Below are 21,847 nucleotides of genomic sequence, written 5' to 3'. Positions count from 1 at the left end.
TGGACAGAATCCCTAAATCTGCCACAATCAAATGTCTTCTGAATGAAGGTTATCCACAGTTTAATGCATCTGGGCCAGCCTGAAGTTTCAGTCCCTCTCAAGTGGCCTGTGTGTGCTGCTGAAGGTCTTAAGGACCAGGATTTAAAACTCAGTCGTGATGAAAACCTAGCAGCCAAAAGCAACCATAACAGTTCAGTTTCTATTAAGCATTTTGAACACAACTTGTTGAGGACTAAACGATTGAACAGGCCTGTTTCATATATATCCTTGCAGCGTCCTACAGTGGCCACAAAGAGGCTCTTGTCTCCCTTGGGGAATGGAATGTGCCAAGTTCCTCCCTGTCTCTTGCAAAAAATTCTACAGGCTATATTCAATTGTCATATATTTTCTTATCATCAGAAGACTTGATCTACAAACACAAAAATTATGAGCAAAGATTTTGGCCATGCTGAACACCCCCCCCCCCCCCAAAAAAAAATAAAAGGTTTAACACCAGTGCATAATGTGGAATATAAGGACTTGTAGTGGCTGTCTTGGCTTTCATGCATTATTGCAAATATATTTACCTTAACACACATATAATTTCTTTTTCCCACAGCAAAATCAACTTTACTTCCACTTTAAAAGTCAGAGATCTCGCCCTGGAATAAAAACAAACAAACAAACAAACAAACCACAAAACAAACAAAAACTTCCCAAAAAATCCCAAACAAACAAAAAAACCAACCCAAACCTGGCAATGGAAGATTGTATACTATTCCAGTACTTTTTATTTTTTAAAGAAAATGGTTACTTGGTTAGAATTCAAGAAACAAGTTTTGCAATAAAATGTTAGGAATACTGTAATACACTCATGAAGTGGTATCACGCTGGCGCCCACAAAAAAAGGGAAATGTCATCTGCGATAACAGCGAAATTGAGAAACTGCACCCATTACACACAGAGTTATCGCTGGAGAAGTGACACTTTCAGGGTCCGCCCGAACAGCCTAACGTTTTGCAAATGCCAAAACAAGTCTGAAACACTCAGATAAGTAGAAGTGATGAGAAACGATATGAGACCTTTTCAGAGGACAGAGAGACTACCACTGGAAAATATATCTCTAGCGTGTGCGAGAGTAGCTCCTGCAGTGCTGAGCTGATGTGCCAAGGAAAATGCAATTCAGTAGGTGGGAAAGAAGAGGCACTGAAGTGATGCTTAGGCAGCAGGTTGATTGTAGTTAAAACCTGTATCTGCATCCTGTAATTCTATCTGGAGATTCTATTGACCGGGGCTTGTGGAGAATCTCCTAGCTTTTTTCTTTCCCTTTCTTTTTTCTTTTAAATTTCTTTCTGGCTACTGGCCCTTGTAACTCGTCTCCTTTAATTCCAGCTCGCTTCAGCAATCGCATGCCGGTCCTGCCCCCCGCACACAGGTGGGATCCCAGGCCGGGCTGTCCCCGTTCCCGTTCCCGTCCCGCCCCGGCGCCGCCTCCCGTCCGCGGGCAGGGCCGGTGCGGCGGCGGCGGCGAGAGGAGTGGGGGGCGGCTTTGCGGCCCGGCTGCGGTCCGCTTCCCCCCGAGCACACGCACCCCCGAGGGCCTGCGCCGAGCAGCCATGGGGCACCGAGCCCCGAAGCCCGCGGGGCCCGCTCCCCCGGCCCCGCCCGCCCCGCCCGGGTGGAGCCGTCCCCCGCCCCGCCGCGGGAGGAGGATGCGGCGGCGGCGGCGGCCCCATGGCGGAGGTAAGGGAGGCGCGGGTGGCCCCGCAGCCGCCTCGGCCGAGCGGTGAGCGCGCACCGGGGCGGGCGGTGCGGGGCGTCCGTGGGGGGCGAGCGGTGGGGACGCGAAGGAGGAGGCTTTTCTGAACCAGGCACCGTCCCACAAAGAAACACGCACAAAAAAAGAGAAAGACAATGTCCAGGAGGGACACACACCTCCGGCGGTGTGCGGGCTGGCCCGTGCCCTGCCTGTGGGAGCCAAAGCACCGAGCGGCGGGGCCGGGTTGCCGAGCAGCCTCTGCTGACGGAGCGACCCGCGGAGCCTCCCGCACCGGAGCGGGGTCGGCCCCGCGGAGCTGCCCTGGCCCGGGCACGCCCCGGGCCCCAGCGCCGCCGTCACCTGCCGGGCAGGGTCGTACGGCCGGGACGGACAGCTCTGCTCGGCATTTCCTCCGGCGTCCCCTCTGTTTTCTTCATTTGGGCACACGGGCTTCTCAAGAACACCTCGCAGCTGCAGAAATGCAGCTTCTCCCAGAGTGTTGCAAATGCTGCGCCCCTCGCCTGGGCGGAGGGCACGTCCGCGTCGTAGCGCGGTAACTGCACTTGTCAGGAACATTTCTTACATGTAGAGGGTCTCCGTGTGCCAAGGCAAACCTCCGGGCTCCTTTTATCTGCCCTCCATTATCAGCGCGGTGGTTTCAGAAGTCCCCGTGAAGCAGCGAGCGCCCGGCAGCGATGCCCCGTGTCCCTCATTCGCGCCTCGCGCAGTCCGCGCCGCGCCTCTGCCGCCTTGCTCCGCTCGGGCCCCCGTCCTGCACAGAGCTGAGGAGCCGTGCGCAGCGGCAGCTCCGAGGTTAGCCAAGCCACTCAGCTCCGGGGCCGGCTTTTCCCAGTTAAATTCCTCCTGGGAATAGAGTTTCATTGTTTCGTGCGGAGTTTATGGTCTGGGACTCTTGTGGTGCACTTTGTGGATACAAAAGGTAAGGGAATGCCAAGACGATGGGCCTGTGACTCTGATATTCAGTACATTTTGAAATACCAAGTTCAACTACCAACATTTTTCCAGTTGGTTTTGAACAATTGTGAATAGCTGGTTCTTATTGTGAATTAATGGACCAGTATCGACTGGTAATTGTTTAATTTGTCATGCATGGTAGATTTTATTTTTCTTTTTTAAATTTTTTTTCTTTTTTTTTTCTTTTTTTTTTTCCTATTTCCCCATGCGTTAACTTGGTTACTTTTGTAAATCAGTTGCAAAACTAATTTCAACACCCTGACTGTAAGGGAAGACTTTTATGTGGAGAGATGATTCATTTATTTGCTAAATGTAGGTCTGGATTTCTCTCTTTAGCACAATGCAGTTAAGTGAAATAATGATTGAAGCAAGATAAGGCATTGTTCAGTTCTTGAAATAAAATGTAAAGGGACATCTATCTGGAAACCCCCATGTCTCTTCCATCAGATGTCTTTTGAAGCACATGGCAGGTCCAAAACATTAAACACAGATCAAAAAGTAGACCTTTGTTTTTAAGGTGACCTTTGGTAGCTTTGATTGAGTCTACTTATGCTGTCAAAATGTTATTGTAATAGTACAATGGATTCCAGAGTGGTTCACCTGATTTATAACCTTCAATTTGCCTTTTGTAAAAATAGATTTGAGCTATTTTTAGCATTTCTCTTGTCTACACTAGACCAGGACAAGAAGTCTGTGTAAACAGATGGAAGTATTTGGGGGGTTTTTTTCTGCTTGGTATTGTGTGGCATCATGAAAAGTTTGCAGCTGGATTTACCCATCCCTGGATTGATTTTATTCATTGGACTCCAGTCCCTGCTGAGAACATTGCTGGCACCACAGCGCAAGCTATTGGTCCTTTGAGATCTGGTACTTAAAACTACTCTTGAAGACAACTGCAGATGAAAATTAATTCAGTGGCCAAAGCATGCTGTTGGAGCACACTAAACTGCAGGGGTTTGCCTGTTTTTCTGTCCTGTGCTAAGATGATTTGCAGTGTTAGAACAGCCTGAGCACTTTGGTTTTGACAAGGAGTAAAGTCAGTAGGTGGGTTCCTACACTCAGCTTGCTGCCCAGCAGTCTGGGATCAGCCCCAACCTTTGTGTCCACTGTATTCCCAGCAAACCGTTTCATTCTGTTTGTTTCTGTAATCAAACACAGGCTTGTTGACGAAATGCAAACCCCACAATATTTTATCGCCATAGTAATAAAAATACCAAAATATATTTCCTCTGAAATGCACCCTTTAATGGACAAAATAATCATACTATCTCAATGTCTTGCTACTCATTTTCTTAGATGGATGTGTATAAGAGAACCAGGGATAAAAGTGTTTGTACCAGTGCAGAGATTACACTAAGAAAAGGTTTTAGTTTCAAGTTCTGTGCTGTCCATACTGCCCCATCCTGCACCCCTGCAGCAGCTCAGAGCAGGTGTTGGTAGATGTGCCCTGTGTCTTAGGGTATCAGTTTAATGCCTCTGCACTGTTCTGATATGGGTGAGCTACAGAGTCAAAGCTTGTAGGTTTCATTCTTGGGGATGTTAAAGATTGAGACTGAGCTCCCTGAGAGCTGTGAGTTTAGATGAAAAGAAATAAAAAAGCAATAAACACTTGCTTTGGGTAACTGGTAAAACATGCATCAGTTCATGCAAGGAAATGGATTAATTTCTGTAGTAATGAAAGGTGCTGATTCAGGCCCTCCCTCTTTGCAGAACACCTGAGACCAAGAGTTCAGGCTCCAGTGGGCATATTTGCTAAGGAAACAGATAAAAGGCCTTAGAGTGAGCCAGGTCTTTTCTTTGGGATATTTATTTCTCATGCTACTTTTTTTTTTTTTTTTTTTTTTCCTAGAACTAACAGTGTTTGTTCTGCACCTAATCCTTCTCATCACTGTTTGCTGGAAAAAGAGATTGCAGTCCTGGTCAGTTTTGTTTGCCTTTCTTTTTTAAGAAAGGGTTTACAATGGGAGCACCACTTGCTTCTTAATATTCAGCACCTGTTTGAATGCTGACACCCCCTTTTGAAAACAGAGTGCCTAACTTTTTTTGTCCTACTCAAACCTACTCACACAAGTAAGTCACATTGTGTAGGCCATGTGTTAGTATGCCATATCGAATTACACAGGTAAAGTTGGGCATATCTCCTTATTTTTCCCCCAAAAAATTGGATTGCTCAAGGAAATAGCTCATTTTAAGGAAAACTAAAACTGAAATTTAGAGGCACATTTTAAGCTCAGGAAGAGCCAAAAAAAAAAAAAGGAGGCGGAGGAAAGACGTGTAGCTGACACTGGTTACAGGTCTTACATTGGTGGGGAAAAGAGAGAAGCCATTCTACAGGAACATAACTTGGGTTATATTCAAGTGCCTCAACAACACTTCTGAAAGCTCTTACACTAAGCCTTAAGTCTATATGAAAAATGAATGAGACACATTTTCCCCAAAGCACCTTAAAAACTCTGTGGGGAAATGCAAGATGTGGCAGCACTCCTATGTGTATGGTAATAGTGTTCCTAAATAAAGTCTCAAGAAGCTTGTCAGACAGAAGTGTCTTAGCTTGAAGGTCTTGCAAGGGTTCAGAACTGCTCTACTTGATTCAGTGATTTCCTTTTACCCTTCTTTTTTGTATATCAGTATTTTTATGTGTGCGAGTACATGTTTATGTATGTATGTAGACATTTGAAGAAAGAGAGTTTAAAAACTCAATTTTTTTTTTACCTTTGACAGAATATACATGGGAGAATATTTAGATTAGCAAAAATGGACTATGTAGCTCTTCAGCTTTTTCTCTGTGTTAGTCTTGCAGTAAAAATGTTCATTCCAAATCACGTGAACCTCAGGCACTGGTGCTGCCCATGCCAGCAGAAGAAGCAGTGCTTGAATAAGAGCAGGAGTTGCTGTGCTGGGTCATTGCACTCTGTGTGAAATACTCTCCAGCTCGGGATGGGATAGAGGAGGAAGGTTCTGTCTGCTCCCGCACAAGTCAAGTAGGTTTGTTATATCTGAATCTATTGCATTCTTTCAACAGATATTTGAGGCCCTTCCCAAGAGCTGAATTCTTGCACTTGATTAAACAACACCTGCTCTAATTAATAATTAACAGCATAACATTGCTGTTGTTTATGAATTCCAAAATTTAAGGAAGAGGATGCACAGTGGATAATTTGTATTGTTTGTACTGTTTTTTCTATATTGCTTTTTAGAAAGGGCAGTTTTGAGTCAGGGTATGTAAAACCTCATACAAGCACAGTTCTTTGAATGCCACCAGTGACAGTTTTATGGTATTAAAGCACTGGAAGGGGGAAATTCATCCCAGACTTTGAACACCATTTGAATATGGATTTTCTTTTTTTCCCTAGTGAGTGTCAAAGTTTGGTAAAGTGAAAGTTAAGTAGGAACCAGGTAGATTTTTCTCTGAAGGTTTTTCTCTAGTCCATCTGAGAGCTTCTGATTGAAGCTTTGTGCTTGGCTTACAGAACTTATTTCAAATTATTCTTTTCTTTTGAATTCATTGAGCAGTAGGACACAGCAATATTGCTGTGGAGAGACAACTGGAAATAAATAAATGGGCTGAGGTCCCTGCTTGTGAATGGCCCTTACCTGTTAGCCAGAACTCACGTTCAGGAGGTGGGAAAGGACTTCATGGTGTTTCAGAAAGAGGTGGCATGAGAGAAGAAGCTAAAACTTAGTCTTGCAAGGGTTTGAAAAAGCCTAGTTAAAGGAGAGTTCAGGGAGGGTGTTAGAGGAAGTTGGAGTTGTGGTGTAGGGCTGACTTACATCAGCATTTTCCTGTTGTCTGGAGAGTGACCAGGGGGTGTGTAAAAAGTGCATGTGAGGGTAGATGAGGGGAATATCAGGCATAAAGAAGGAAGAATTGGAGTGTGGTAAGTGGGGAAAATAGAAGAGGAATTGCAGGGGAGGGTCAGAGGGAAGATAAAGATACTTAAATCCTAGAGGAGCTGAAGTGTCAGACTGTGTCTCTTAACAGTGCTCCCTATTCAGAACTGTGAGTTGGCAGGCATTTGGTGTTGCAAAGAGGCTGGTTGCTTGGAAAAGCTGGGAGTTGGATAAGTTGGATACCTGAGAAGGTATGTTTGCTTGGGAGGGATCAAAAGAAGACATCTGGAACTGAATTGCAGACGAAGTTGTATCTGAAAGGGTAGTCCCTGGTTAATTTTGTCTTTATTCAGTACTGACTGCATCATACCAATGACAGTATACAACCACTCTATGGTAAAGGTAGAGCAGGAAGTGAGGGAGGTGCCTTACAGAACCCTGATGTCAAGTAGTTCACTGACCACAAAAGAAAGCATCTTGGGGCACCGAGGCATAGAAAGAGAGTTTGGTTTGGGGGTTTTTGTTTGTTTTTATTTTTTACTGTGCTCAGTCTGAAAGAGTGACTGAATAAATTTATTTACCCTCATCACATTTACTCTCAGGGATATTGCATACCTTATTGATACTGGAATTGGCTAGAAAACAAGCTTTAAAACACAATTTGAAGTATTAGAGAGCAGGCATTCTTTATTCTGAGTGTGCTGAATGCACCCAGAGGATATCTCCTCTAATGGGGTGTATTGTTAAACTTTACAATGAGAGGTATTTATTCCATCAAGACCATACATATTCATTACAGCGTACTTCCTAGCTAATAAACTTTTCCTGGAACTAATTTGCATGAATGTGCCTCTTACTGGAAGCCCTTTTATGGTGCTGGAGGGTTGTCTGAAGTGGTCTCTGGTGGTCATACCGAGAGCTCCCAGTGTGACAGATAACTTTGCCTTGAACTTGCCTTAAGGCATGCACTGTTGCTTTTTGTTACATAGCTTTGCCACAAAAGCCACTATATTCCTCATTATCTGTTTATCCAGTGGTTCCAGCTATGTTTAGCATCCTGTGTGTCTGCTTTTGCTTTCTTTTATCTACTTTGCTAGTTAGTCTTTAAGCTCTATTTAGCAACTTCGAGGGGAACTGAAAATGTCTATTCTCTGTGTTGTCTGTCATTGCAATGAAATCAATTTCTGGTGAAAAACATCTGCACAGGACCAAGTGGCTGGAGTATGCACCTGTTTGGTGTATATGTTAGAAGTGGTTTTGAAAGCTCATTTTGAAGAGGATATTGAGCTATTTTCAGCATGAAAACTGATGTTTTAGTTGAAATAATGTCAACACTATTGGTCTCTGTGTCTTCAACATGTACCTGTCTTTGCCTCCGTCTGGGGAGTAGGTTGGTGTTAATTTTGTGTTGGAACAGAGTGCACACAGTACGTGTGTTTTGTAATAGCTAACACAGCTGGCCCATGGTATCTAAAGCCCTGAAATGCATGTGGTTGTAGAGGTGCTATCATCTCACTGCAGCACACAGGAGGGCTCTCACAGGGAGTGCTTGGTTGCAGCCCAGATGGCATTATTAGGATTTAGAGCAGTTGCATCCTAAATGTTTGACAGGTGCCACATTTGGAGTCACATCTATGACCATTTGATTAACTAAATTGCATTGCTTAGCTAGCATGGTTTATTGTCATTTTTAAGCCTAGCCATCTGTAACATAGAAGTTACTTAGATATTTGGTGTTTCCATCCCCCATTCCACCCTCCACACATCCTAAACCCTGGCTGCATTTCAAAAAATAAAGTATTCTTCTGTTCTGGATATTTTAGGGCTGATTATGAATATAGAGAAACAGCAAGAAATAGTTTTCTTTCTTTTTTTCTTATCTATTAAGTAGATATCCGTTTGTAAGATTGTTATCACATATTTAAAGTACACAGCCAAAGAGCAAGATCACTAAAATTAGAGCTGAATAATATCAGATACATATAATTTAATTATTAATTGTATTTAATCCTACCAAGTAGTAAAGTGAAACTACTGGTTATGTTACTAGAAGCTGTTTTGCTTAACTTTTGCTGGTATTGTGCAAACATAAAGGATCGTTCCAACACAAGCTGTCTATTCTGGAAATGCTACTTAATTATTCAAAAAGTGGCAAAGAGTGCCAGGCCTCTGCCACATCTTTTCAACTAATAACAAGGAGAGGGTTAGTTCTACAGAGAAGTGCCGTTAGTAATGGAGAAGGGACAAAAGTTTGTAAAAAAACCATCTCAAAGGTAATCAAATCAATGGATCAGTTTAAAACTTAACAACTAAAATAAAGAGAGCTTAATGTAGACTAATTAAAAGATAGCAAATGAACATGATACATGGGAAATCAGAAAAAAAAAAAAAAAAAAAAAAAAAAAAAGTTCTTTTGCAAATAATTGTGGTCATGTACCTTTGCTCCAGCACTGGGATATTTGTAGTGACAGCTCTGAGTCTGACTGCAGTGAAACAGAGTGCTGTCTGTGCACCCAGGCAAGCCACCCTGTCTGCTCTGCTCTCTTCCTGCAAGACCTTTCTGTTACGCCAGAGCTAGTTCAAGTATTTCTGTGCACTTGTAGCCCTGGGTTGTGTCGTTTTAGTCCTGTGTGCCAACTGTACACAGATCAGTAGCTGAAAACAGATTGATTGTGCTTTCTGCTGCTCCTTCAGAGGGATCTTCTTCACCCATCCAATACACCGCAGTAGACCTTTTTGTGTTTTGGTGCCATTACAGGTTCTGCTCCCTGCGCATTCTTTTAAGGACAGCAGATAAGACATGGGTGTAGGAAGCAAGGGGAGGAGATATGTGGAGGGATAGTTTGATGTACAGTACACCCAGTTCATGTTGAGATCAATTTACTTAATTGGAAACTGAAGGCTCTATTTTTAACACAGAGTAAGAAATTCTGGAAACCTGCCGGAGCAGGCAGCATGCTTCCAATTAAGTGTAGGCCAGGCCACCCACAAAACCATACTTTCTCTTACTTATACATTGATTCTTGGCCCTCCTTAAGTAGCAGATTTGACATAAACTACTATTTTTCATATTTCAAAGACTGACAAGTTGAAGCCTGTAGCTGACCTGTGGTAAGCTGTACCTTAGGGAAAGGGCAAGTGCACAGTTAGAGCCCAGCCCTCCACATACAATGCTGGTGGATAATTTGGTAAAACATACTCTGTCTCAGGCTGTGTTCTTTAATGCAACTGAAAAAAAGTAAGTGGCAGAAGCAAGATGAAATTCCAGATGCTTGTGATTTTTTTTTTTTTAATTAGATTTTATTATGAGATTTTTTGTGTAATTCTCTGGCTTTGTGCTTGCACAAAAGTCCTTCCAAATGCAAATGAAAGGTTGCCCTCAGGTAGGGTTGTAGTTTATCATTTGGAAACAGCCTACTGTTGGAGGCATGAACTTCCACACCCTCCAGCGGTAGGAATGGAAAGGCTGCTGCAGTAGATGGGTTTGGTGGTATTATTAAGTCTTTTACAATCAGCAAAAATTAAGTCCTTTTCTCTATACAGAGACAACAACATGCTGTCCCAATTCCTTGGGCTTTAGTGTGTTACTGTAACTCGATTACTGTTTCTTCTGTTACCCTTTTTGCAAAATAAGGATGGAAAGGACAGAAACACTGAATTTGACAGCACAGTGCTGAGTAAATCGTATCTACACCTAACCCTTCTTGTCATTAGATTAATATCCAGACGCAGTAATAAAGCTTTTGTCATTAGATGTACATCCGGTCTGTAGAATTAAGGTATCTTTAATGAAGATGCCTTATTCAAAAACATATTGTGGCTTCTTCTTGGGGAGACACCCCTCTTATTCTTCCCATAGCAGTAGTCCAGCAGTCAGTCCCAAGTGATACAGCAGGCATGGAAGGAAGCATTCCGTTGTTGAGCTGCGCTGTTCAGTCATTCTTCATCACTGAGGAGTACTAACAAAGTGTAATAAAGAGCATAAACATGTATCAGCATAATCCAGGGGATTTTTTGTGAAAAGCCAAAACAGAGAAACGAAGGCAAAAAGGTTCTGGTTGATTGCTGTATAGAGGGTTTCGCTGAAATGATCCCATAGGTGAAAATCTGTGATGTGAAATATCTTACATGTGCTGTTTCTACACCACCACTGTTGTGAAAACCTGGCTACAGGGCCAAGAACCTTCAGCAAGTGCTCTGGTAGTGGTGAAAACAGGTTTTTTCAAAGGATGGAAAACTTACTGCAGTAATAATTGCTGTGAGCAGCCATGAGTATATTTTAATATCATCTGCCAGAGGAAGAAATGGTATTAGTAAGACTAATCTTCAGAGCCACACAGTGCAGCATTATTAGGCTCACTCAGAAGAGATGACACATTGCCTTTGAAAAGCTACAGGGAAAGGGCATGACTGCAAATGTGAGACCCTGCTTCCCTCCCTTCCCCACTGGCACCTCCGTTCCATTCACATCAGCAGCAGCTCTGTGCGAAGATCAGGGGGAGATTCTGACCTCCATTCTGTGCCTAAAGGCCAAGAGTCCTTTAGGCAAAATGGTTTATGATCCTGTCATGCACTGGTGGCTCTCAGCCTGGAAACTGTGAGTACTGTGACACCATCTATGGCTGAGTAGAGAAAACATATTTTTTTCTTGAAAGATACAAAAAAATGAATGCAGACTCCAGGTAAATTCAAAAATTCGTAGTTGGAAATATATTCCATTTCCTTAGCAGTCGACAGTTCTATATATTGATGAGAAAAGACTGGAAAATTCAGTTATCTTTGACATCTTGGGGAAATTAATACAAGATTTCTGTCAGCTTCAGGAGCATTTAGATTCCCTTCAGAAAGATGTTCCATCAGGTACATCAGAAATTTAGTTGTCCTCACAGTGGTTTGGGAAAGGACCATCTCCATTGTAGACTTTAGCAGACCAGCATCATCTGCAGTCAGATTTCCACCGTAAGAAAGTTGAACTGTGGGGATTTTGAATGATCTGTAGGACACACCATGGGCTTTTCCCAAAGCTACCCCAAGCTTTTCTTTTCCCTGGCAGAGGAATAGGTTTATATCCCTGGGAAAATTTAAAAGGAACGATCAGGTTGTGACTTAGATACCTTCTGTATACGAACCCAGTGCTTGCAGTTGGTTTTTTGAGGCATCACATTATAGATACTACATTTCTAAGTATTTCCTGCATTTGCCTCTTCTGCAGCCAGTAGAGTAATGAATTTGCTGTGTTACCCAGGAGCTGAATTGCTCTGCCACAGCAGCACCTTTCCAGCCCACTTGGCTCCAGAGGAGCTGCTTAAGGTCTTTAATAGCAGTTGTCCTTGGCTTCTTATTCACTTTTGATGATCACGCATTTTGTTAATTAGAATATTAACCAGTCACATTAATTCAACAAGTATTAGGTTGGTTCTCTGTAAAATTTAAGCCCAGCCCTGATCTTGTAAGCACATAAGTATGGGACTAACTTCATGCCTGTGATCTGCTCCACTGGACTCAAAATAAGTGTTTGCAAGTAGCTACTTACCGCATTCTCAGTGTCTGGTATAGTGAATGCTCTCTCGTGTTTAATTGCACAGAAAAAACTGTTGGTTAGGGGTTTTTTTGTTGTTGTAATTGTTGTTTTATATGTGTGCATGTATGTTTTTAGGCAAGTAAATTTGTTTTCTCATATTTGGCAATAAATATCATCTGGTCATTTCCAGATGCAGCTGACAAAGAAGACATAATGTATTGGAATATAATTTCTAATGAGTAGAAACTGTGTTAGGCATCATTGAGGGAAACTCTTCACTCTTACATCAGAGTAGCAAATGAATTCCCTGTGGATCTATTTGGTTTTACAAATTGCTGTTTATAAAGCTAAAGTTCTTTTCCAGTCTTGAAAAAAAAAGTACAGAAAAATTGAAAGCCAACAAACAAAATCAGTTTAAAATAAAATGAGTTTTCATATTTTTAAATATTTAAATGGAATGTACAAAATTGAAAATAATATTCATTTGCTTTAAGGTTATATATAATTTTACTCCAGAGTCTTGTTTTTAGACTCTTTGTATTTACTTTTTAATGTGTTTTGTATGAAGGAACAAATTTAAAACTTTTGTGTGTTTTGATGACTATTACAACTGCAGGTTTTATGTAGTTTATGCTTTCATAACAAACCTGTAACGTAAATTGTTTGCTGAGATTTTTAGAACTGAACACTATCTCATTATGTTTGCTGCTGCTGAAAACTTGTCTTCTCTGCTCCTGCCATAGGATTTTGCTGGGAATACCCGGAACTAATGCAGCGTGGCCAATTTGTTTTCTGGCTGCCATTCCACTGAGTTTCACATATTAATAACATAGTTGCCCTGTACTTGCTCTGTAAAAGCTGAAATATCAAACTATTTTTAAATATAAAAACACACTTTTTAAAAATAGGAATTAGCACTAATTCCTTCTTACTCTAGCAATACTCCAGCCATAAACAATGAAGAAGTTTGATGATATGAATATAGATAAAATAAAACTTGAAAATTGCTTCTGAGGCCCCTAAATTTGAACAATCTCATCACTAGAGATTAAAAAACTCCATCATTTGGATAAATGAAAATGGATAATGTCTACATGGAAGTGATGGGAAACAATAGTTGTTATTAAAATACAGGTAAGCAAAGGATTTTGCCATGTATAATTGCCTATTTTAAGATTCCATCATCGAGTATCTGGCTTGGATATGTTTTATGAAATGACCTCCAAAAGACACTGATAGTCTAAACATTTCATGAAATCACATAATGGTTCTTTGTCTGGTTTAGAAGAATTTGTTTCCAGTGTCCATTTCTACTGTGGATGGATTCAGTGCCTGGGCAGCAAAACAGGAGGTGGTGGCTGCCCCCTTGAACTGACACTGGTCTTATTCTGCCCCCAAAGTCTACACACTCAGTTCACCCACATCACCTGTTCAGTGCATATTTTATTTGGAATGCTATTGCTGGAGAAAAAAATGCATTTTAAAGGTTATTTTTGACAGCATGCTGTGTAACAGAACCGTTTTATCTGTGTCTTCAGGATGTTGACCTGAAAGCATGTCAGGGAGCTTTGGATGACTGCTGTCCACCTCGAGGAGAGCATCAGCTGGAACTGCAAGAAGAAGAGAAAGACATAAATCAAGTAAGTGATGAAAAAAAGGGAAGAAGGGAAAACTTGAAGAGGAAGTGAGGGAGGATATAGAAATTATCACTAAGATAAATTGTAGTGAAAGGTTTTAAAAGGAATATTTTGTTTGGTCTTTTTATATGAAGTGTTCCTTTCCAGCACAGGAAAGGAATGCTCACTTGAGACAATGCTTTGGAATGATGCCCTTGTACACCTTTTTGAAAATTGCCTACTTCCCTCAATCCCCCACTATTTTTTGAGTAGTTGAAATATTCACAAGTTTACTGGAAACACTTGCAACTAATCATTTTTTCATTTGGGTTTATCTTCTCCATTGTAAAGATGTTGTGCTTGTGGGAAAGGGTGTTTCTGCTTACAAATAGTAGAGACATGGATGCTAAATTATACTGTTCTTACCATTTATGTAGAATTTGATGCTCAGATATTGAATTACATTTGGGACACTGGACTCCTCAGTTTTGTTCTGTCTAAGAGCTACAATGAAAAGGGCACTCAATTTTCTTGAGACCTTGTGAGAGCTGAGAACATCTGATCCAGGTGTCTTGCCAGCCTCTCCGTTTGCCACTCCCGAGAGCTTGGCTTTGAAGAAATACCTGATTTTTTTGCAGTGGTGAGGAGGTATAGCTTCAGAGGAAAGCCCAGTTCTGCTGTTGTGGGCAGAGTAGGGATGCTCAGGCCATAGAGCTGTTCTGCTCCTTCTAGCAACATTTCATGTCCCATCAGGATGAAGACTTGATGGTGGGGTCAGCAGCAGTATTGCACTGTGCTGTTTCCTCTCAGACTTTGATTTTTACTTCCTTTTACGTTAAATAACTGCTTTACCATGTTTCTCTTTCTTTTGTCACAGAGCAACAGCCACCATGTAGATTCCCCTCTCTCCTTAGAGGGCTATTTACAGCTTCTGTCATCACAGGTGGAAAACATGCTAGAGGTAAATGAGAAAATACAGGTATTGCCAATAGAATGGAATAGTGTCAGCAATTACTTTGTTTTATCAAATAACCACAGCCTATCCCACCCATTCTGGGAATATATTAGCAAATCAATGTAGTAAAATTTACCTGAAACTGCTAAAGATGCTACGATCCATCTTTTACAGCAGCTCTCATTGGCTCTACTTGAAAAATTTTCCCCAGCAAATTGTCTGGTGTAAGAGCTGTGTCTTTACTGTGATCTGGCATTCAAAGTTGGATGGAGCCACTGGACAACTCAGTTCAACTAATAGTTGCCTTTCCTAAACCTAATACCAATTTGTATTTATGCAGCATCTCTTGGTGTGTTTCTCTAGAGCAGCACTGATTTATTACACAGTAGCAGCTATTGGGCATTTGTGGTGAAAGAGTACATTTGTCATAAATATTGGGTCAAGTGCTTGCAGGGTTACTGCTCTTAAGAGTAACAGAACATCTTCACTGCAAATCAGGTTACTCAGCATTAGAAGTAAACCCATTTAGTGCTCTGGGGTTTTTTTGTTTTTGTTTTGTTTTGTTTTAATCTTGTGGCCCTCTGATGCTGTATTTTACTTTCTGTGTGCCCATCTTCACAAAAACTGGTTGTTATCTTAATTGAAGCCTCCCTCTTCTCCCACAACTCATAGCTGCAACCATTGACCATGAAGTTACACCCTACATTCCTTTTTTGCAATACTTCAAGACCATCTTACACACACTTCCCATCATATGATCCTCTTCTGGAGTCATTAGCGTTTTCCATATAATTTCATGCTGATCTGGTTTTGGGTATCTCTAGCTTGGGTAGTACCTTCTAGCCCATAAATTAGCCTCCTCTTCTGTTCAGCTCTGGAAGTGGATTGCACGCTAATGAGATGGAAGAGTCATCAGTTTCATTTTCTCCAGTCTCAAAATTTGAAAGGAATTTGGCTTGTAGCCTTTATGCAGCTATTACAATACACAGTAATGTATTGCATATTTTATTTAACATTATTAATGCACTGCCATCTTGTGACAGTCTATCTGTTAAATATGGATTGATTGTTTTTGCCAAGTATCAAGTCTTCACAGTGAGTGGGATTTTTTGATAGCTGACTTACTAAGAATCATTCTTTTCAAGGGATTAGTTGAAAATAGCATCTCTGTCTTACGGACTGGAGGTGGTCTAGTACAAGGTAACTCCCAAGGCAAGAACTTGTTCTGTTACCTGAGCTCCCAGTAAGCATAATAGAGAACTTAAGATGTTCTGGTCCTTACAGTACATCATTCCTTCCCTGTAGAAAGTGCTTTTTACATAGTCTGTTCACTGAATGGCTATCAGAAAATCCTTTCTGAAACACAGCAAGGACACTACAGAGGAATCCTATACACTTCCTACTTGATATTTTTACATTCTCAAGTACTTTATATCCATCTATTTTATGACTGCTCTGCTTGTCAGCAAGCACCCAACATAATCTTGGACAGTGGCTTTGTGCTTCTAAGACCCAGAAACTATGACTCAGGTCCTCAAAAGGTGGGCCTTAGTGCTACTACAGATTACCAGTCCAGTTTACTGTTTGAGCATCAGGGCCCAGGCATCATGTATCAGCCTCGGTTTTGTAAAAAAACCCTGAGTAGTAATTTAAAGTCAAGACCACATAAGATGTGACTTGCGGGGAATGTTGCTTCCAAACTGATCAGTAAAACAGTTCAGCTAAGTTTTGGATGCAGTAGACCTCAGTAAAATGGAACTAAACCAATTGTGGCACCTCACAGCCCTGAAAACTTCATCAACTGTGAAATAAGTAGTGAGACTGCAACAGCACAGTCTTAATGTTCCTGTCTTCTCTTTTCTTCACTGCTGTTCTTACTGGTTAACTTCTGCAGGTGTACTATTTATCTTCTTTAAAAAGTTTGTTTTCTAACACTTTAGCACCTTGACCCAGTTAATCCTTGAATCATCAATACCACTACCAGGGAAGGGTCATGACCACTCCTTCCTAGAAGGACTTTATCTTAGACCACATCAGACATAACACACAGGCCATAGCTTCTACACTTGGCAGTAGTCCCGTTTTTATCTCTCAACCCTCATCAGTCCCACACTGTCCTTTGCAAGTCCGTCTCCCACTCCTTCAGTCACTTCTGCACCCTTCTTGCTTCCTCTTGCCATATGCCAGTATAGAGATTACGCTTTGTACAGATGGGAAACACTATTCCAAATAGCTAGAAGAAGAGTTTAACATACAAAAATTTGGCTTTAATAGACTCAAGTAGTGGAATATTAAAAACAAATTGTTTGTGACTGTGTAAGTGAGGGATGTAGAAGCATTCATTTTGTAGAAGCATTTCCTTCCTTCAGTGAAAGATCTTATTCCTTCCCCCCCACCCCTTCATCTTTTAGGTGAACTTCCTGGAAGATACACAAGTTGCTACTTCTAGTGGAGGCCAAGACCCATCATCGTCACACGACAATATAAATTTGACCCAGACACTCCAGAACAGTTTCAGTCCTCCTGATGCCGTACTACTAAGAACAGACTACCACACTCAATTAAATTCAAAACCAAGACACTTACAAAGGCAAGAGTTTTTCCCTCAATCAAGCTCTGATGTCACAAACCCAGAATCACTGTTTCATGGGGCAAATTTGGCAGGGCTGTTTTCAGCTGCTGACCTTAGAAATCTAACAGCCCACGATGATAATTTTGGTGACATTAAGCTCATGTCTTTGGCTTTGGAGGAAGGCTTTGGTCCTGTAGAAGTTTCTCAGATCTATGAAGAACCTTGCTCAGATTCGGGACTATCTTTGAGTTCACATCACAGCACCACCTCTTATTCAGTCTGCTGTGAAGATTCTGTTGGGTACAGCAGTGGTGTTAAATCTGCTCCTTCATATGGCTTAGGAGCTGTTGGTGGCCATTGCCAAGAAAACATTAAGCACAGCCATGGGGCATATCCAGGTGATGCAGAATGTTCTACAGAAGCCATGCTTCAGCAGTTTCTTCATAATCACACTTACAATCAGATGCCAAGTCAAGCAGCATCCACTCCAGAGCATCATCAACAGATGTGGATGAAGAAATCAAATGAAGTAAAGGATAGGTGCCATAATTCTACTGCTACTAACCGGTGCAGAGATGAATGTCGTGCAAAAGCTCTGAGAATACCATTTTCAGTCGATGAAATTGTGAGCATGTCCGTCGACTCTTTCAACACCATGCTAGCAAAGAACCAGCTGACAGAAACTCAGATATCACTTCTACGTGACATCAGACGAAGAGGAAAAAACAAGGTGGCTGCCCAAAAATGTCGAAAACGCAAACTGAATGCAATTCTTAACTTGGAAGAAGATGTGTGTAATCTCCAAACACAAAAGGAGAGCCTTAAAAAGGAGCACTCCCAGTGTAGCAAATCAATCAACCAGATAAAGCAAAAATTAAACAACTTGTACCATGACATTTTCAGTAGACTGAGGGATGACCAGGGTAGACCTGTTAACCCATGCCAGTATGTCATTCATTGCAATAGTAATGGTGGTATTTTCATAATACCCAAGCACTTGGCCAAATCTGAACAGAAACAAGATAAAAGAGCAGAAGCAAAAGTACGATGACTTTTGATCATCTTTAGATCACCTAAATCACCTTTAGTTTGCCTGAACGGGTGATAAGAATACTTGTGTGAAGACTAAAGGTCAGTGCTTACAGCACTTCAAACAGAAACTATATTTGAGAAACACTCTATGTTCAAGGGTCTGGCAAACCCAACTGTGATCTGTTAGAAGTTCCATGAGCTGAGGCTTCTGGATGAGGAAATCTGTTACATTTTAGTTAGAATTAAAGGAGCTAGACCAGTAGTGTAGCTTTACAGATCTATGTTAATCTAGATATAATCTTTATAGATCTATGTTAAAACTAAAAATTTAGTTACTGGTAAGGGAGAGTATCAGCGAGGATAAAAGTCAACTTCAGAGGAATGTTAACACGTGCAAGAAAATGTTTTAGTCTTGAATACTTGACTCCTTATACAGAGAATGACCTTATTTTATTCTCTAGCACTGAAAGAAAAAATATAGTTCTAGTTGATCTTCAACCTAAATTCACTGTGGACTTACATAGGCTTAAGAGATAACTGCATGCTTTGCTTTTATTCAGAATGGCTCTGATTTTCCTTGTTTTCATTTGAGGAGAGCAGCCCAAGAAGCTACTGCGTTTTTCCTCACTACTTTCACCATCATAACTCCAAGCAAAGATAATCTGCCACCTAATTTTACAACTCATATGCTCAATCTGCAAACAGATGCTGAAAAAGTGTCTGATTCAATACTACCTTCATCCTGTGCAACTGAACCATTATCAACATTCTTCCACAAAAACGACCAATGATGAAGAGGTTCTTGTTTTGTTTCCTAGTGACTGTGATATTTACTTATGTATCTTCTCTTTTCCTCCCATTTTGACACCTTCCTCAAGTACTTGAGTTTTTCTCTATGGCTTTTTTAACTGGTATTTTTAAGTGTCTTTAATGTTCCAGATTTCATTTTTTAAAATATACATTTTATCTAGTCTTTAAATTAAATTGAACCAAATTACTATTTATCTATACTTGTAATTATGAGCACTCTGCTAGTGCTCCAAATGAAGAGGTTTTTGGTTTGACATTTGTGTTATTAAAAAGTTTTATTCACTCACGTACTTAAAACATCCTGTCCTTTACTGTTTTACAGCCTGAAAAGGGTCTGCAAAAGAGATGGCCTAAGAGGCTTCTAATGAATGATAAGGAAGGAATGTTGAGGTATATTATTATGAAAATAATTGCTAGTATTAATGTCTAGATAACAAATACTTCTTGTTCATTTTTTAACTAAAACACATAAAGCTGGTATTTAAGTAAAGTTCTCAGTGGTCATGGCACGATGACAATGGAGCAAATTCAGGTATGTTAAAAAAACCACTTGTACCAAACATGTAAGAGTTACACATACAAGCTTAAATAGCATATTATATCTACTGAAGAAACAAACTGTCACTAGCATGGAATTCCCATTGACTGCTTCCACTTACCTGTAACAAAACTATCAAGTGGCATTTTCTAAAAAAGGAGCCCCAAGGTAGTGCCAAGTGCACTGAATTATCAATAATGAAATCAGCCTGTTTGAATAATTTTCTCAGCATTTTCTATTAAAAGATTTCTTTAAATAAATGTGTGCATGTCTTTTTTTTATTGGTTTTGCCCCAAACTGCTAAGTGTAAATTCATAGCAGAAAGTCAATTTCTTGCCCTTGGTTAAGCATCTGTGTGAGACACATCTATCCCAATTGGTATTCACATGGCATTTGTCTACTGGCTGGATCAAAAAATTCAACCAAAACATGCAACAGGTATCAAATACATACCATGAATTGTGACCTTTATTTCTAGTTGTAGGGGGAAAAGGAAGTACATATTGAAGTCAGCATGATCAGCTGATTAACTGACATAGTAAACATTTTAAAATCCATGCACTTACCCTTTGCAGGAGGAGGTCTCTAAACCTACTTCACTGCCCATGTGCTTGAACTCTGATAGCTCCTAAATTAGGCTCATAACTGAGAAATGCAGAATGCCAAGTATTTCTGCTTTAGGGCCTCACACAGAGAGAAGGGAAAAAAAAAAAAAAAAAACAACCAACCACCTAAACTTCTTGGTGCCCACTCCTTCAGTAGCAGTGGCAGGTGATCTCTTGTGGATTTTTGTAAGGCCAGCTGCTAATTGAGTATTGCATATGCCCAATTGGGAAACAGCTACACAGTTAAATTCTGGCAAATGTAAAAAATAAAGCATAGTGTAACCCTTTCAGAAAACAATCCTCGTGGAAAGCATCTTACTCCAACTGATCTACCTAAGACATAAGCCCCAATCACTCTGTAACCTGTACATTTGCAGATTGCGAAGGATTATGAACTGCCCTCAGCTAATTCAACTGTCATGATTACCTAGTAACTGTATTTCTTTAACAAGTTGATGAATGAATCTCAGTTCCTCAGAACCCAGTAAGCAACTTAACCCCTACAAAAATGTCAGCTGAAATACTAATTTTGGGTAGACTGCAACCGTACCGATGGGAGTTTTATGTCTATTTTTTTCAAACCATCAGCTACCTGCCCCCAGGACAAAACCACAGGTAGACTTCAGACCAATGTCTTATTTTTAATTGGAGTAGACTCATATTTCACCTAAAAGCTGCTGAATCGTCTTCCCTTTCTGCAACTAGCCTGTGTTTAAAGAAAAATACCGAACACATCAACACACAGAAAAAATAAATCCACACCCCAAAAAAATCCCTTAGTATTGCCTGATCTTGGCTGTGCTTTATAGTTTCATGTCCTCAAATGATGGGTGCTTAGGCTACACAGCCTCATGCTTTTAACACACTTTTACTACTGGCCTTGGACCATATATTTGCAACCTCTATAGAGGTTGCAAATATAGTGTCCAAAAGGACACTATAGAGCTAAGCTAAGAAAGTTGTTACTGAAAGGGTTGTAAAACGTGGTTAACACCTGACTGAAGTCTGTCTTGGCTTTATTATTGACAGGTCAAGGTTTTTTCAAAATCCCAAGTGTACAAACCAGGAGCTTTATTGCTTGAAGGTAATGTGCTATCAAACCTGCTCTGGAGCCAGATGTGACAACAGCAACAAAATAGAGAAATGCCAACGTGGGAGTGACCATTAAAATACTGTTCCCATGGATAAGCTTTTGAACAGTCTTCAACACTTCAGTGGTAACTGCATTTTTGTTATGTTAATAAGAGCTTATCTTCCAAGAAGTTTAAGTAAAAGGCAAAACACTGGGCGGTGGGGCCATCACTGTGCGCACATACTGTATTCCCATTACTGACAGCAGCAACATGTACTATGGAACATTACCTGCTGGCTGCTCAAAGATTCACACCTGTTCTGGAGAAACATCCATCAGCAACAAATGCAAGCAGAGTACTCCTTCAAACTGCAACCCCCACTGCACATTTTTGACCTGTAAGGCTGGACAGTTCCATTGAGGCATCCTGCGAACACATGCTCCCAGAACAAACACAGCATTCTGCTGAAGCACTACACATACTTAGAATGAACAATACAGTACTGCACTGAAGTGCAGCTTTAAATTCATCATTCAGGTTTTATTCAATATTCAGCTTTTCACAACGCCAAATTTTACACA

General features: G+C 40.9%; 1 protein-coding gene across 2 annotated transcripts; it reads left to right on the top strand.

The window, feature by feature from the left end:
• The first annotated feature begins 1,668 nt into the window (after positions 1-1,668).
• On the top strand, positions 1,669-19,841 carry NFE2L3 (NFE2 like bZIP transcription factor 3). 2 transcript variants are annotated; one of them, XM_040079042.2, is made up of 4 exons: positions 1,669-1,722; positions 13,604-13,705; positions 14,559-14,642; positions 17,048-19,841. In XM_040079042.2, the coding sequence occupies exons 1-4, from the start codon at positions 1,714-1,716 to the stop codon at positions 18,257-18,259; spliced, it is 1,407 nt and encodes a 468-aa protein (XP_039934976.1). In that variant the 5' UTR covers positions 1,669-1,713; the 3' UTR covers positions 18,260-19,841. The 2 variants fall into 2 exon arrangements, with proteins under 2 accessions (XP_039934976.1, XP_039934983.1); XM_040079049.2 differs by lacking the exon at positions 1,669-1,722 and adding an exon at positions 2,503-2,678 and having other exon boundaries at positions 17,048-19,793.
• Positions 19,842-21,847: the final 2,006 nt, after the last annotated feature.

The sequence above is a fragment of the Hirundo rustica genome, chromosome 1, assembly GCF_015227805.2.
Source record: "Hirundo rustica isolate bHirRus1 chromosome 1, bHirRus1.pri.v3, whole genome shotgun sequence".
Lineage (NCBI taxonomy): Eukaryota > Metazoa > Chordata > Aves > Passeriformes > Hirundinidae > Hirundo > Hirundo rustica.
Note: the sequence above shows the minus strand (reverse complement) of the source record. Positions and strands in the feature narration are given on the sequence as shown.

Coding starts and splice junctions, on each gene's coding strand:
- NFE2L3 (XM_040079042.2), top strand. Junction 13,706..14,558: donor AAGAGAAAGACATAAATCAA/GTAAGTGATGAA, acceptor CTTTTGTCACAG/AGCAACAGCCACCATGTAGA. Junction 14,643..17,047: donor AGGTGGAAAACATGCTAGAG/GTAAATGAGAAA, acceptor TTCATCTTTTAG/GTGAACTTCCTGGAAGATAC.